A 15,151-nucleotide genomic window follows, 5' to 3' on the forward strand; every position below is an offset into this window, starting at 1 on the left:
CCGACCTCCACCCCTATCTGGGTGGGGGGCCCCAGATGTTTCCTCTCACACAGACAGCAGTGCCTTTTCCCACAGGAGGGCAGTGCCGTTTCCCGCCCCCACCCCCCCCAGCTCCTATCTCTGTTCGCTCTCCAGTGATTCCCTTCTTATCATCTGGACTGGAGCGGATTTGAGTTTAAAAGGAACTGGGCCGCTTTAAAGCTGAAACCTCACCACGGCCAGATATGGGAGTGTATTTTCAGCCAAGAGGCCTAGGTAAGGACACAAACAGCTGTCAGACTGGCACCAGGCCTGCCCGCCATACAGGGGGACCCAACGCTGCTGCCCCTGCTGGGGGCACATCTTCCAGTGCTGAAAATTGTGAAACAGCCTCAAAGCTCACGAGCGTTACGTTTTTTTGCCCATCCTTCGAAATTCTCTTCTCGTCTTTGTCCATTTACATTTGTGTTTCTGTGAGTCTCATCACTACATACAAGACAATGAATTTCTCAGCCCTTGTTTTCTTTTTGTTCCATAAACAGCTCCGTGTTAGGAATGTGGAATGGTTGTCATTTTTAATGGGAGCATAGTATTTTATTGCCTTTATGCTCTATGGTTTACTCCAACTGTTCTCTCAAATTTAGTAGTCAGACGGTTTCTAATTTTTCACGTTTATGTGAATAGCAATGCTGTAATTTTGTATAAACTGCATTTTTCTTCATTTCCTTAGTGTCTATTCTAAAAATAGAGCAAAGCCTTTCTAGGCTCCTGTTACACAGTCCCAAACCATTGTTTCAAGACAGCGCAGAATGACGGAGCACCTGGGTGGCTCAGTCAGTTAAGCATCTGGCTTCAGCTCAAGTTAATGATCTCACAGTTCATGGGTTCGAGCCCCATGTCGGGCTCTGTGCTGACAGCTAGCTCAGAGCCTGAAGCCTGCTTCAGATTCTGTATCTCCCTCTCTTTCTGACCCTCCCCTGCTCACACTGCCTCCCTCTGTCTCTCAAAAATAAATTAAAAACATCAAAAAAAAATTTAAAAGACAGGGCAGAATGAATCAATATGTAATGCTAACAGCAATTTTTAAGGAAACCAACCATTTCCTTATAATCCTGGCAACACTGGCTTTTTATCATTATAACACATTTTGCCAATCTAATGGTCGTGGGATGTTGCCTTAAAGTTCATTTGCATTTTCTTATTGACTGTCGACATTCCGTGTCTTCCCAAATGATAACTTTGGGTATTTTCCCCTTTAGTCTTGGAAGTTTTCCTGCTTTAGTGTAAACATGTCATGTGATTTCCCTCGGCAGGCTTCTGCCCTGGAAGCCTTTGCCTCTGCTAAGTCTTCTTCAGACCAAAGCAATGGTTTTCAGCCCTGGGTGCGTGTTAGAGCCCCATGGGAGAATCTCTGAAATATGAACCTTGGCCCCATTGGAACTACAGGAGAGAAGCTGAGTAGACAGCTGGGTTTTTTCTAACAGAGGGAGAGCCCAAGGCCCAAAGACTTGGCCCAACGACTTGGCCCAGAAACGAGGGCCTCAGTCTTTATCCAGTGGCTGATGTCTTCAAACCAGGACATATTTATTGCACACCTACTACGACGTGGCCTCTCTGCTAGGAAGGGGGGAAGCCAGGGAAAGTCGATGATACAGGCCTTCAAGGGGAGTCACATCGGTGAGCGGGACCAGAGTTCACTGTAGCCAGGAAAGTGATCTGGAAGAGATCCTTGAAGGCTTCTTGGAGGAAGCAAGAAGCTGGGTCTTGGATGAAGAAGAGCTATCCAGGTGGAGGAAATAGAGATGAAGGCTTTTGAGGTAGAGGAACAGCATGGAGTAAGACACAGAGGCATGAAAACCCGTAGCATGCTTGGGGCGCTGCAGGAGTGCATGGTGGGAAGAGCCGGGTGTGGAGCCAAGTGTGGTGCCAGGGCTGGGGCTTGTCATTGTCAGCAAGTCATGTGGCCTCTCCGAGCTCTGATTCTGCCCTCAGCAACATGATGGTCATAATGTGTGGCTGCCTGGCTGGTGGTTGACCAAATGAGATCATCTTTGTTGAGCACCAGGGAGTATTCTTGGCACTTGGTAAAAGCAAAATAAGTATTGGCCGTTATCACTGAGAAAGTGTCACCATCTCTACTGAGATGATTTGATTGTATAGTAGGGACGATATTGTAGGTAAGCCAAGCAAAGATGTCATCAGACAGACTTTAGACAGATTGTTTCAGGAACAGAGGGGAGAGTGGACAGGAGGGAGAAGAGCAGAGGCAAATAAATCAGGTGACCATGTCTGTCTCCACAATCAAAGGAGAGGTGATGGGGGCCTTTAGGCATAGCGATCACTGTGAGGATGGAGGGGCCAGACCGGAAATACAGTATGAATAGAAGACAGTAACTAGGCTTGGTGACCTATCGAATGTGGAAAGGCAGGAGACAGAGTGCAAAAGCGGATATTTCCTAATTCCACCACCTGCAAATCTGCTCCTGTACTCAACCTGATCCAGGGACCCAGCAACTGTTGCTGATCTTCATGGTTCCCAGAGACCGACTCCCAAGGGGTGGGAAAACTGGGGCAAAGGAGCAGTTTTGTTTCCAAAGCTAGAGGGTGGCTGCACCTCTCCCCAAGGAAATGAACTCAGCTTCCTCGGTCCCCCGCTCCTGCAAAAGAAATCTCAGGCGTGGTGACTTGGAACCTGCTCAGGCACCTTTCCCAACAGCCATCCCAGGCATCCGGACGTCTTGGGCTGTTGGAGCATGTGGCCCCGGCCCGTCTCTGCCTGGGGAGGGTGACCCACAGGAGGGATGTGCTTTGCAGAGAGGAAATGGCTCAAGCCAGATATTGCCTTGTTTGTTTTCCCTGGAAGAAAAGAGACCATTTGACGCTCCTATTTATTTTTTAGGGCTCGGGCAGATATTTTTAATTCCTCCAGTTTCCTGCTGTCCACGGGTGTTTCCTATGGCAGTGCTGTCAGAAAGAACAGAACCCATGATAGTCGGCTTTGTTCCTGAGATTTCCAAAAATCTCCCTGCTTTGGGCCCCGCGTGCGCCACCTCAGATCCCCTCTGGGCAAAGTGAGGTGCACCCACGGCCCCTCCACACCCCACTTTGTGCTGTCCACCATTCGGCACCTGGTGAGAGGTGCCAACGGGGTGGGGCAGTGGGATTGGAGAGCCGGAAGTCTCTGGTCCCCACAGACCTCTGGCTGTTGAGTCCCTAGCTGTTATGGCACTGCTGACAGGGTGGCAGCGCAGCTCCAGGAGAATCATTCTCTTTATTTCTTCTTTGGGGGACCATCTCCAACCTCCCAGCAATTATGATAGCCCTGGAGAACAGTGACTGAAAAGGCAGAATATTTGTTTATTTTTGCCCTAGAAAGTTACGCATAAAGTAAATATTGTGGGAAAACACCACAGAAGCCTTTTGGTGATGGGAAGCCCTCTTATAAAGCGAAGAAACCCTCAGTAAAGCCAACACGAGCTCTCTCAATTCATCTATTTCACAATGTACATGAACTTATGGAACCTCCTGTCTGTCTCTTACAAGGAGCGGGGCAAATATTTAGGGAGTACTTTTATTACACAGCTGATCATTTAAAGTCTTCACAGCCAGTCTGTGAGTTGCGTGTTTCTGGTCCATTTTACTGATTAGGAGACTGACACTCAGATTCGTTAAAGGGTCTCGTAGCGGCTGAAGGGCAGGAGCAGAACTCAGGCCCAGGTCCCTCCCTCATCCTGTCTGGAATTCACCTCGATCCCCCTTGGAATCCGATGAGGAAGTAATAATGTCTGTTATGTTATTTAATATTAAGAGCAACGAATCAGTGATGTACACTTAATAATTAAAAACAAATTCACCTATTAAACCAAAAGATAGCTCCTGGGATTTTCTAGGAAAACAGGCCAAATAGGATAAACATTCTTTCCATAAATCAGAAGTAGCAAACTTCCGGACCCCACGCCACAGGCAGACATTTTCTCCCCAGTGAAGTTTTCCTTGTTTTGCTTTGTGTTTTTGTTTTTTATTAAAAATGAAATCAAGGAGCACCTGGGTAGCTCAGTCAGTTAAGCACTCAACTTTGGCTCAGGTCATGATCTTGTGGTTCACAAGTTCGAGCCCTGAGTCAGGCTCTGTGCTGGCATCTTAGAGCCTGGGGCCTGCTTCGGATTCTGTGTCTCCCTCTCTCTCTGCCCCTCCCCCGCTTGCGTTCTGTCTGCCTATCTCTCTTTCTCTCTCAAAAATAAACATTAAGGAAAACCTGAAATCAATAGATTACACTTACAAGTCAGGATTTTAATCTTTTCTTGAAAAACCAAATCATTTGAATGATCTGAAAAACGACTCCGTGTGAGCCATGCAGGCCGTGGGCCAGAGCGGAGTAACAGTGGCCCCTTTCCCCCGGATGGCAGGGGTCTCCCCTACCCAATCCTGTCCCTCACCCGCCTGGCCTCTGAGGGCATTGGGGTTTGTAGTGCCCACTCTCAGTGAAAGCGAAGAGGCCATGAAACCAGGCTTCAGAGGTACACTCGGGATCAGAACAGGCCTGGCACCCTCGGAAAGTGTCCCACTGACCCAGAAGGAGGTCATGGCTCCTGGGTGTCACGCTCCATGCTCAGAATGGCAGCCCCTGTTCAGAATCCACACCACTGACATCTAGAGTACAAGCCTGTGTCACAGAAGGGAGGATGGCTGTGTCGTGGTAAGAGTCGGTCTGACCAAGTTTTACACCCAACTCCACTGGACCAGCATGTGACTCTGGGAAGCCTCTTTATCTCCTTGCTTCCTTGACAAACAGGACTGATAGCGAAGTAATATCTACCTCATGTGGCCGTTGAAGGGATTAAACACCACGTCCACGACACCTTACACAGAGCACACACACAATCTGTGTTGATTCCTGTCCTTGTCTTCCTTTCCCAAACTGATGACTATGTGACTCTGCCGGGGACATAGTCTATTTATCATCAAGGATAGAAATGTACCTACGTCGAGCCGTGTAAGATCTGTGGAAAATCAGGGAGTGGGGCCTCATGGAAATCACCTGTTTCTCCTTTCTCTTGTCTTGCAATTTGGTTTTTTTCTGAGAATATGCTGACATGGAAGGGGACATTTTGGCTTCGGATCGATCATTTCCTTGAGCAGAGAGCAGTATGTAATAGCAAAGGGACAGCATTTAAAAATGTGTTTGGATTCAAATGTTGCCTGAAACATTTTTTAAAAATGTGTTTGGGGCTCCTGAATATGGGGATAAATTCGCCTAGATTTTACGAAGCCTAAAAACAGCATCAAGGTGAATATATTTAAACTTAGTGACACAGTATCTTTTTTTTTTCATTTTATTTCCAGTATACATACAGTGTTATATTAGTTTCGGGTGTACAATATAGTGATTCAGCAGTTCTGTGCATCACCTGGTGTTCATCATAACAAGCCGAGTCCTTAATCCCCACCACCTATTTCACCCATCCCCTACCACCTCCCCACTAGTAACCATGAGTTTGTTCCCTGTAGACTGTTTCTTGGTTTGTCTCTTTCTCTTTTTCTCCCCTTTGCTACTTTGTTTTGTTTCTTAAATTCCATGTGTGAATGAAATCATATTGTATTTGTCTTTCTCTGACTGACTTACTTCACTTAGCGTTATACTCGTAGCTCCATCCATGTTGTTGCAAATGGCAAGATTTGATTCTTTTTATAGCTGAATAATATTCCATTGTGTATATGTTCCACATGTTCTTTATCCATTTGTCTATCGATGAACACTTGGGCTGCTGCCGTAATTTTCCTATGGTAAATAATGCTGGTACAAACATTGGGGTATATGTATCTCTCCGAATTCGTGTTTTTGTATTCTTTGGGTAAATACCTAGTAGTGTGATTGCTGGATCATAGCGTAGTTGTATTTTTAACTTTTTGAGGAACCTCCATATTGTTTTCCACAGTGGCCACACCAGTTTGTATTTCTACTAACAGTACGATAAGATTCCTTTTTTCTCCACATCCTCAATAACATCTGTTGTTTTTACTGTTGATTTTAGCCATTCTGACAGGTGTGAAGTGATAGCTCATTGTGGTTTGAGTTGCGTTTCCCTGATGATCAGTGATGTTGAACCTCTTGTCATGTGTCCATTAGCCATCTATATGTCTTCTTTGGACAAATGTCTGTTCATGTCTTCCGCCCATTTTTAATTGGATTGTTTGTGTTTGATTGTTGAGTTGCATCAGTTTTTTATATATTTTGGATACTGACCCATTATTGGACATGTCGTTTGCAAATATGTTCTTCCATTCTGTAGATTTCCTTTTAGCTTTGTTGATTGTTTCCTTCACTGTGCAGAAGCTTTTTGTTTTGATGACATATCTAGAATAATGTTGCTTTGGTCAGTGTCAGAGACCTTATTGCCTGGGATCTCTTTTGAAATTTTTATGGTTTCAGGTCTCATATTTAGGTCTTTAATCCATTTTGAATTTATTTTTGTGTGTGGTGTGATAAAGGGTCCAGTTTCTTTCTTTTGCATGTAGCTAACCAGCTTTCCCAACTCCATTTGTTGAAGAGGCTGTCCTTTTCCCATGCATAGCCTTTCCTGCTTTGTCTAACACTAATTGATCATATAGCTGTGGGTTTATTTCTAGCTTTTATGTTCTGTTCCACTGATCTGTGTGTCTGTTTTTGTGCCAATACCACATTGTGTTGATTACTACAGCTTTGTAATACAACTTGAAGTCCAAAATTGTGATACCGACACAGTATGTTTTTTATAAATTCATTTCTTTAAATCCAAGTTAGTACCAGACAGTGTAGTATTGGTTTCAGAAATAGAACCCAGTGATTCATCACTTCCATATAACACCCAGTGCTCATCCCAACAAGTGCCCTCCTTAATGCCCATCATCCCATTTAGCCCATCCCCCACCACCTCCCCTCAGCGACCCTCAGTTTGTTCTCTGTATCAAAGAATCTTATGGTTTGTCTCTGTCTCTCTTTTTATCTTACTTTTCCTTCCCTTCCCTACGTTCATCTGCTTTGTTTCTTAAATTCCACATATGAGTGAAATCGTTATTGTCTTTCTCTGACTTATTTTCACTTAGCATAATACATTCAGTTCCTTCCATGTTGTTGCAAATGACAAGATTACATTCTCTTTGATCACCGAGTCATATTTGATACCAAAACAGTATCTTTCTGGAATTATTAACTTCACCTCCTCCTTCTCCTCCCCTCTGGGTATTTGTGTCCTGTCCCCTGACACTCAGGCCCTGGTTTTGATATTTTCAGAGAACTGATGACTCACTCCAGAGTTGTTTTCAGGTATTTGTTCTCCTGTCCCAACCATACTTTACCTTCCAGAAAGATTTGGGGGGTAGAGCTTAAAAGTCTCATTTCGGTGTGTAAACATTTCTTCATTATGTTTATCTTATTATATGTCTTGGCAACTTGCTTTCTTTCCTTTGAAAACAACCCTGGGCAACCCTAGAAATCAGTTCTAACTTACTCATTCAAATGCATATACACAATTTGATGTAACGGAAATGATAGCAAGCATACTAGGTTTTTACAGGCAGTGTTTTCCTTTTGATTTACCTCCTCTAAATCGGCTTCCCTCCTCCCCACCTCAGCCTCCAGAAATCTCACACAACCCTCTCTGTAGGATAAAAGTATCTGTTCTATGCAGATCATTGCATATAGTTATACAAACACCCTCATGTAGATACACACGCACGTAGGGAGATGGGTCGCTCAGTCGTTGCTTTATAAAACTGGAGCCATATTGTACAGACTTCTGGGCACCTGACTGTTCTCACTTCACAATTTTTCGTGGAAGTTCAGAATGCTCTAATTCATTCTCTTTAATGGTTTTATAATAACCCATTATGTGGATGGACCATACACCATTTCCCTCTTTATGGGTATTTGCTCTGTCCCCAGCATTTTGCCGCCGCGTTCAGCCTCCGGGTTCTCCCTGCTGCTCTCAGGAGCACGGGCTGAGTTGCAAGGTTTGTATGATCTAATTTAATAAGTATTGACAGATAACTTTCCCCAAAGGCTTAAGAACTCACATTTCCTCCAGCAACGTATGATGGCTCCTTGTTCCCATTTCCCAAACAGCAGTAACTATTTCTCTCCCCTCCTGCCCACCCCCACCCCCACCGTGACCTGTCTGATAAACATGAAGACAAGTCTATTGGTTAATTCAACTTCTGTTTCTCTGGCTACTCATAAGTTTGAGCATCTTTTATGTTTCTTGGACTTTTGGGGTTTGCTTTGTCTGTGAATTGCTTGTTTATATCCTTTGTGACACATTGTTCTTGTCATTTTGTTAAGAGCACTTGACATAACAGACGCCACCTCCTTTTGATGGGTTACAGACACTTTTTCAGATCTATTGTTTTCTCTTTACTTCATTTACAGCATTTTTTCCCTAAAAACTGGTTTGCTTTTTTTTTGTTTGTTTTCATAGCTAGAGGAGCTTCTTTTTAATAGCTTCTAGGATTTCTCTCAGTAAAAAAAAAAAAAAAGAGAACTACTTCATTTTAACACTCTTTAATCCTGTACTCTGCTGTTGGGTCCTCTGCTTCAGCTAACTAATCTCAGGGCCTTCAAAATGTCATGAACCCCAGGGCGCCTGGGTGGCTTAGTCGGTTAAGCATTTGTCTTCAGCTCAGGTCATGATCTTGCGGCTTATGGGTTCGAGCCCCGGTCAGGCTCTGTGCTGACAGCTAAGAGTGTAGAGACTGCTTTGGATTCTGTGTCTCCCTCTCTCTCCACCTCTCCTTTGCTTGTGCTCTCTCTCTATCTAAATATTAAAAAAAAATTTTTTTTAAAGACTATCAGTTAAAAAACATGTCATGAACCCCAGAGCCAGGCGTGGGAATCTAGCAAAGCATGCTGGGAACTGTTATTCCAGGCTCCCCTCAGACCCTGTGTCTATTCTCTAGCCAGATCCTATAGCTGATACTAGTCTGGAGTTTTTCTATCTCCAGCTCTTAGCCTCTGTCTTTTCTTTCCGCCCCTGACGGCCTCCTCCTCTCTTTGCTCCTTAAGTGGGATTTTTCCCTTCCATTTTCCCAGCTCTCTTCTATATTTTGTCCATCTTTATGGCAGGATAAATGTAGAAGGTCACTGAACTCTCCATGCCTTTGCTCCAGGGTCTCTGAGGTCACAGAGTCCCTTCCTGCTGCCTGAGCCGGGTCGCCCACCCTTCGCTGGACACCCAGCCTTTTCTCCAAAAGGCTGTCTGCATCACTGCGGGCTGCTCGAGTGCCCCTTTGCAGTGTGGTTTGAATTGCAAGAATTCAGGACAAATGTTTTTTTTCTTTAAACTCCCTGATGGAATCCTGATGGATTCAGGATAAATTCTCAGTACTTTGGCTTCCAGTTTAATAATAGCCTCCACTTACTGAGCATTTATTATGTGCCAAACTCAGTGCTAAGCACTGTACACATGCTCTCCTTTGTATCTTAGACGAAACTATGGTGTAAATAGTTTCCTCACTTCGATGAGGCCCCTGGGTCTGAAGGAGGCGAAGTTCCCTGTCCACAGTCACATAAGGAGCAGAGTGGGGCTACGAGTCAAACATGCCATCTCCAGAGCGCTGTCTGTAACCACAGTCTTACCCCCGTCCTTACCCCGTGGCTTCTCCTTCCTGGACTCAGACGCAGCAGCACTTACAGCCTGTGCTGTTCCTTGGGGCCAGTAGTCATGCCCCGTGGATGCAACTTCTGTGCTATCATCTTCATAACCCGCTCCTTATTTACTTTCATTTTACCTTTCCCCCAGCTGGACTCAACAGGGCGGGGACCACGACTGAATTTCTCTCAACAAATCAATTTGTTGATTGCTTTCTTTTTATTTTTTTTATTTTAATTCCAATGTAGTTAATATACAGTGTTATATTAGTTTCAGGTGTACAGTGTGGGGATTGAACAATTCTGTGCATCATTCAGTGCTCATCATGACAAGTGCACTTCTTAATCCCCATCCCCTATTTCACCCACCCCCCACCTCCCACCCCTCATAACCACCAATTCGTTCTCTGTAGTTGAGTCTGGTTTTTTGTTCATCTCGCTTTTTGTTCGTGTGTTTTGTTTCTTATTCCACATATGAGGGAAATCATATGGTATTTGTCTTTCTCAGATTTATTTCACTTAGCGTATACTCTCTAGATCCATCCATGTTGTTGCAAACGGCAAGACCTCGTTCTTTTCTTATGGTTGAGTAAAGAAATAATATTCCATTATATATATATATATATATACACCACATCTTCTTTAGTGAAATTTTAGCGAAATTTCTGGATCATATGGTAATTCCATTTTTAATTATTTAAGGGGCGCCCATAGTGTTTTCCACAGAGGCTGTGCCAGTTTGCATTCCCACCAACAGTGTGAGAGGGTTCCTTTTTCTCCACCTCCTCGCCAACACTTTTTGTTTCTTGTGTTTTTTCTCTTAGCCATTCTGACAAGTATGAGGTGATATCTCATTGCAGGTTTGATCTGTATTTCCCTCTTGTTGAGTGATGTTGAGCATCTTTTCTTTTCTTTTTCTTTTTTTTTTTTTTTTAGCATCTTTTCATGTGTCTGTTGACCATCTAATTGCTTTGATTTTTCAGGAAACTTCTCTAGCCTTCACTAAAATAAGGTTTAGCCATGACTTTTGTGGAAATAGTGAATCTTTTTAAATCTTGCTTGACTTTAAAATGCCTGCAGTGATGAACCTATGGACAAGTCCCTGATTACTGTAAATGTCTCAACGACCAAGCAGATTCGAGCCCAAGGACCAGTTCTTGACGATATTAAGTAAAATTGGTGGAAAGTAGAAACAATAACTTTTGGTTTATAAGACACTTCCACACACATTTTATTTAATCTTCATAATGACTCAATGTAGCAGGTATCATCCATCTTACCTGATGAGGAGGGAATGATTTTTGGAGGAGACGGGTCCCCACTGAGAGGGGCAGATCTGGGACTAGACTCTCTTTTGGGACTAGACTCCGAATCTCACACTGCTTCTCACCAGCCTGAGCTTGGACAGCAGGCTGGCTGGGCCCATCTGACCTCATTTCCAGAACCATGCTGACACTGAGGTGGACATAAGCACCGCTCCCTCCTTGCTTTCTGTGGGTGTTAGGGAGGTCCTTTTGCACTCCCAAATCCTCTGTGTGAAGGGGCCTGGAAGCCACTGAGAGTGGAGCCTTCTCTCCCGGAAAAGCCATAGCAAAAGGTCATCCCAGGCTTCCTGGAGGCAGTTAGCAGGGGTGGGGTGGGGAGGGGTGTCATGTGATTAAGTATTGCCTGGGATGTCCACAGCTCCATTGTTGACAAGAAAAACCAAATCAGGGACTCCTGGGTGGCTCTGGCGGTTAAGTGTCCGACTTTGGCTCAGGTCATGATCTCACAATTCATGAGTTCAAACTCCGCGTCTGGCTCTGTGCTGACAGGTCAGAGCCTGGAGCCTGCCTCTAATTCTGTGTCTCCCTCTCTCTCTGTCCCTCTTTCACTTGTGCTTGCTCTTCTCTCTCTCTCAAAAATAAATAAACATTAAGAAAAACCAAATCATCTGTGAGTCATCTGCCCAATAGTTGAAGAACAGATTGGCTGGTGTCTAGAGAGACTCGGTGTGTGCAGGCGGTGGACGGCGGACCGGATGCGGAGGAGAGGGTAGCAGGAGGAGATTGGTTTATTTGTGCCAACGGCCCTGTTCTTATTGCTTCCTGGGCTGCGATCAGTGTATTTGCTCAAGCTTGGAAGGACCCTTCTGGGTCCTTTGTGATGAACTCCTGCCCAGAACCTAGGAGTCCGCCTGTGGAAAGGACCCCTCCTCCTCCTCACAGGGCCCCTGAGAGTCACCCACCCCTCGGGTGCATCCCCAGGACTTCCCTGCAGGCCCATTAATTCTTAGAGCCCTGGTTCCTGCCTCAACCTTTCCCGCCTCAGAACCACAAGGCTACGCCTGCCCCTGGGTGCGCAGATAGCGAACATGCCGAGGGTGTGAATGAAAGAAACCCAAACTTGTGGTCATTTTTTTGGTAAGGCTTCCCCAGTGAATAAACTTTAAAAGAAAACCAGAGTGAGGGGTAGTTTTTCCTCACCTGGGGCAGTGCCCAGGAGAGAACCCGGGCTCTCATTTACTTTTCCCCTTTACCTGGGCGCGTCTCTGGACCTCCTCCCCCTGAATCCAGTTTGGTCGTTCTTTGTTGCTGGGTTTTCTTTCATCCACTTTCTCTTTAAGTGCTAAGTGCTTCCGAGCCTTTTGAGCCATGCTCTCTTGCTGTTCTAAAACTCTTCTTCCTGAAAGAATGACTGGGCCTACTTAGCTAAATTTGGAATGAAGGGATTACGTCACATTACCCATTTGATTTCCGATGTGAGAATGGGAGAAGGCTCCATTCTTAGACTCTTCTTTGGAAGGCGGAGGAGAAGAGCTGTGTGTAAAGGAGTTTGGGCTGAACCACTGCCTTTCCTTGGGTTCCTGAGATTCCCGGCAAAGCTTGCTCCAATTCGGCATGAACTTGGTCAGGTGACCTACCTCCTTTTCCATCTCCACCAGAAGATAACCTACAGGTTCCGGTTTTCTTTGGAGTGATGTTAGTGTGATAAAATAAAGAGTGAGCTAGCTCTAGGGGCCTTAGTGAGCCCCTCATTTCACAGATGAGGAAACGGAAGGGCGGAGAGTTCACACAGCTCCCCTGACTGCTGGGTCAGTGGCCTCCCCGCCCCCAGGCTGCTCAGCTCTTGAAATAACTCACATGGATCTTCCCTTCTGCAGGACAGAGCATGTCTGCCCGGGAATTTAACCCCTTATTCCCACTCCTGCTCCATGTGGACCCAAGCACGTTCCCTGGGGAAAGCCATTTGCCCACAATAGGCCCCGAGGGCCTTTGCTCCCACTTGAGAAACTCCTGGTCAGACTTGCACCCGCAGGGGCAGGCACGGCCCTCACACTCTGGCCATGCGGCTTTCTCCTTTTAGGGCCCCTTCATGGTGCAGGGGTCTGGGTGAAAGGCAAAACTTTTCCCCGCCTACAGAAGCCTGAGGCAGGCCTCCCTCTGGTGGCTGGTGCTTCCCCCATTGCCCCACTCCACATCCCCGAGACAGCCACATGACCCAGCACACAGACAACCCTGCCGTGAGCGAGGCTGCTTGCGCGGTTGGAGTCCAGAATTGAACCGCAGGTGGCCAGGCCACTCTTTGGTGTGATTCAGAAGACTCCCGTTTATAAAGTCCTCTGACACTAAGATGCAGTGCCAACCCACCTGGTCTGCCAACTTGGTCTGCCGGATGAGAATGAAAAGGACTTGGCAGATGGCTGCCCAACCCTTGCAGTGGTTCTTCAAGACCAGCTGGCGGCAGCCCAGCATCCCTGCAAGGAGCACAAGGGAGCCCATGTCCAAACTAACACCTACTGTGTGGCCATCAGTCTCTTAAGCAGCAACGACAGAGGCTCACATGTGAGGGAAACCTTGTTATGGGCCAGGCATTATGTGCATTATCTCATTTGGGCTTCATAGCCCAAATAATAGAATCAGATGAGACAAGTGTTGGTAAAAGTCTTGTTTTACAAGTGGGGAAACTGAGGCTCAGCAATGTTAAGAGTCTTGCCTTGAACCCAAACTAATCAAACACTAACTCTTAGCACCCCCATGACCCCATAAGGGCTGTTATTATCTACATTTTACTGATAAGACTCTGAGCAAATACGTCAATTGCCCAAGATTCTACCACCCATGAATGGTAAAAAACCTGGGCTTTTCATGCTTCAAATTCTGTGCTTTCATCACCATTCTTGCTTCATGAGTGCTGGCAGCTGCCCTGGGTTGGACAGGAATGGCTGGATGTGGCCGGCTCCTAGAGGCCCCCAGGGGCGGCCAACCTCCTGCAGCCATGCCAACCCCATTGGGCCCATCTTGCCAACCCCATTGGGCCCATGGGGGTGGCATTCCGGGACTAGGCTGGGGCCCCTAGCCCCGGAGCAAATGAAAGGACACATCATGAAGGTAAAATTAAAAAATTTTTTAATTTGATGAGCCCTTTTTTTAATGTTTTAAATGTTTATTACATTCATAAGGTAAAATCTATACACAATAAAATCCACCTATTTTAAATGTACAAATTGATGAATGTTGACAACTGTGTATAGTCATGTACTCCCCACCATAAGGTGTAAATCACAATTGAGGGATAGAACATTTCCATCACTTCAGAAGTTCCCTTGTACCTTTGCAGTCGATCCTCCCTCCCTACCCCCAGTCCTGGGCAGTCAGTGATCTGCTGTCATAGTGTTTGCCTTTAAAAATATAATGTAAGTGGAATCATACTGGTAGTGTTTTGTGTCTGACTTCTTTCATTTGGCATAATGCTTTTAGGATTCACCCATGTTGTGCGTAGCACTGGTTCATTCATTTTTTGCTAAGTAGTAGTCTATAATACGAGTGTAGCACAGTATTTTTGTTTACCCCTCACCAGTTGACGGACATTTGGGTTGTTTCTAGATCTGGGCTATTAATAATAAAACTGCTCTAAATATTTACATACGAGTGTTTATGTGGAGTTATGCTTTCATTGCTCTTAAGTTAGTGTGTGTTTAACTTAATGGGAAGCTGCTAAAATATTTTTCTAAGTGGCTATCCATTTAGCATTCCCACCAATGGGAAGAGCATTCCGTTTCCATGTAGCTTTCCCACCAATGGGAAGAGCATTCCAGTTGCTCTACATAGCCCCACTGACATCTGGTCTTGTCAGTTTGGTGCATCTGAGCCACCTTGTGCGTGTGTAGTCATGTCTCTTTGTAGTTTTAATTGCATTTACCTATTTCCTAAAGTGCTTGTTAACCACACATATACCTTTTCTGGTGAAGTGTCTGTTCAAATCCTTTGCCCCTTATTTTTATTGGGTTGTTTGTCTTATTATTACCGAATTCAATAATACTTTTTAATCCCAAAATGTGAACTCCCAAATGTTTTTCTGCTGCAGGCTGTGTGGTACTGTGGTAAGAACACGGGCTTCAGTAGACCGTGTGCGTGTGGGTGGCACACCTGTGGTGGGCAGCCATGCAGCACTGGGCCAGTTACCAGAGCTCTCTGTCTGTTTTCCCATCAGCAAATTGGAGGTGACTAGGGAACCTGTGTCCCAGGGATGTCGTGAGACTTGAAGGAGATAAACTTAAACACAGCACCC

General features: G+C 45.4%; 1 protein-coding gene across 4 annotated transcripts in view; it reads left to right on the forward strand.

Moving 5' to 3' along the window:
* RCSD1 (RCSD domain containing 1) overlaps positions 1-15,151 on the forward strand; it is a 65,060-nt gene that overhangs the window by 18,931 nt on the left and 30,978 nt on the right. The window contains exon 1 of one of the 4 annotated variants that reach the window (XM_029935086.1): positions 4,562-4,565. The exons of the other annotated variants lie outside the window; for them this stretch is intronic. Coding sequence (XP_029790946.1) covers positions 4,562-4,565 — 4 coding nt within the window. Of the gene's footprint in view, positions 1-4,561; positions 4,566-15,151 lie in introns of those variants that run through there. 4 annotated transcript variants of the gene reach the window in all.

Source organism: Suricata suricatta, chromosome 3 (assembly GCF_006229205.1).
Source record: "Suricata suricatta isolate VVHF042 chromosome 3, meerkat_22Aug2017_6uvM2_HiC, whole genome shotgun sequence".
Classification (NCBI taxonomy): domain Eukaryota; kingdom Metazoa; phylum Chordata; class Mammalia; order Carnivora; family Herpestidae; genus Suricata; species Suricata suricatta.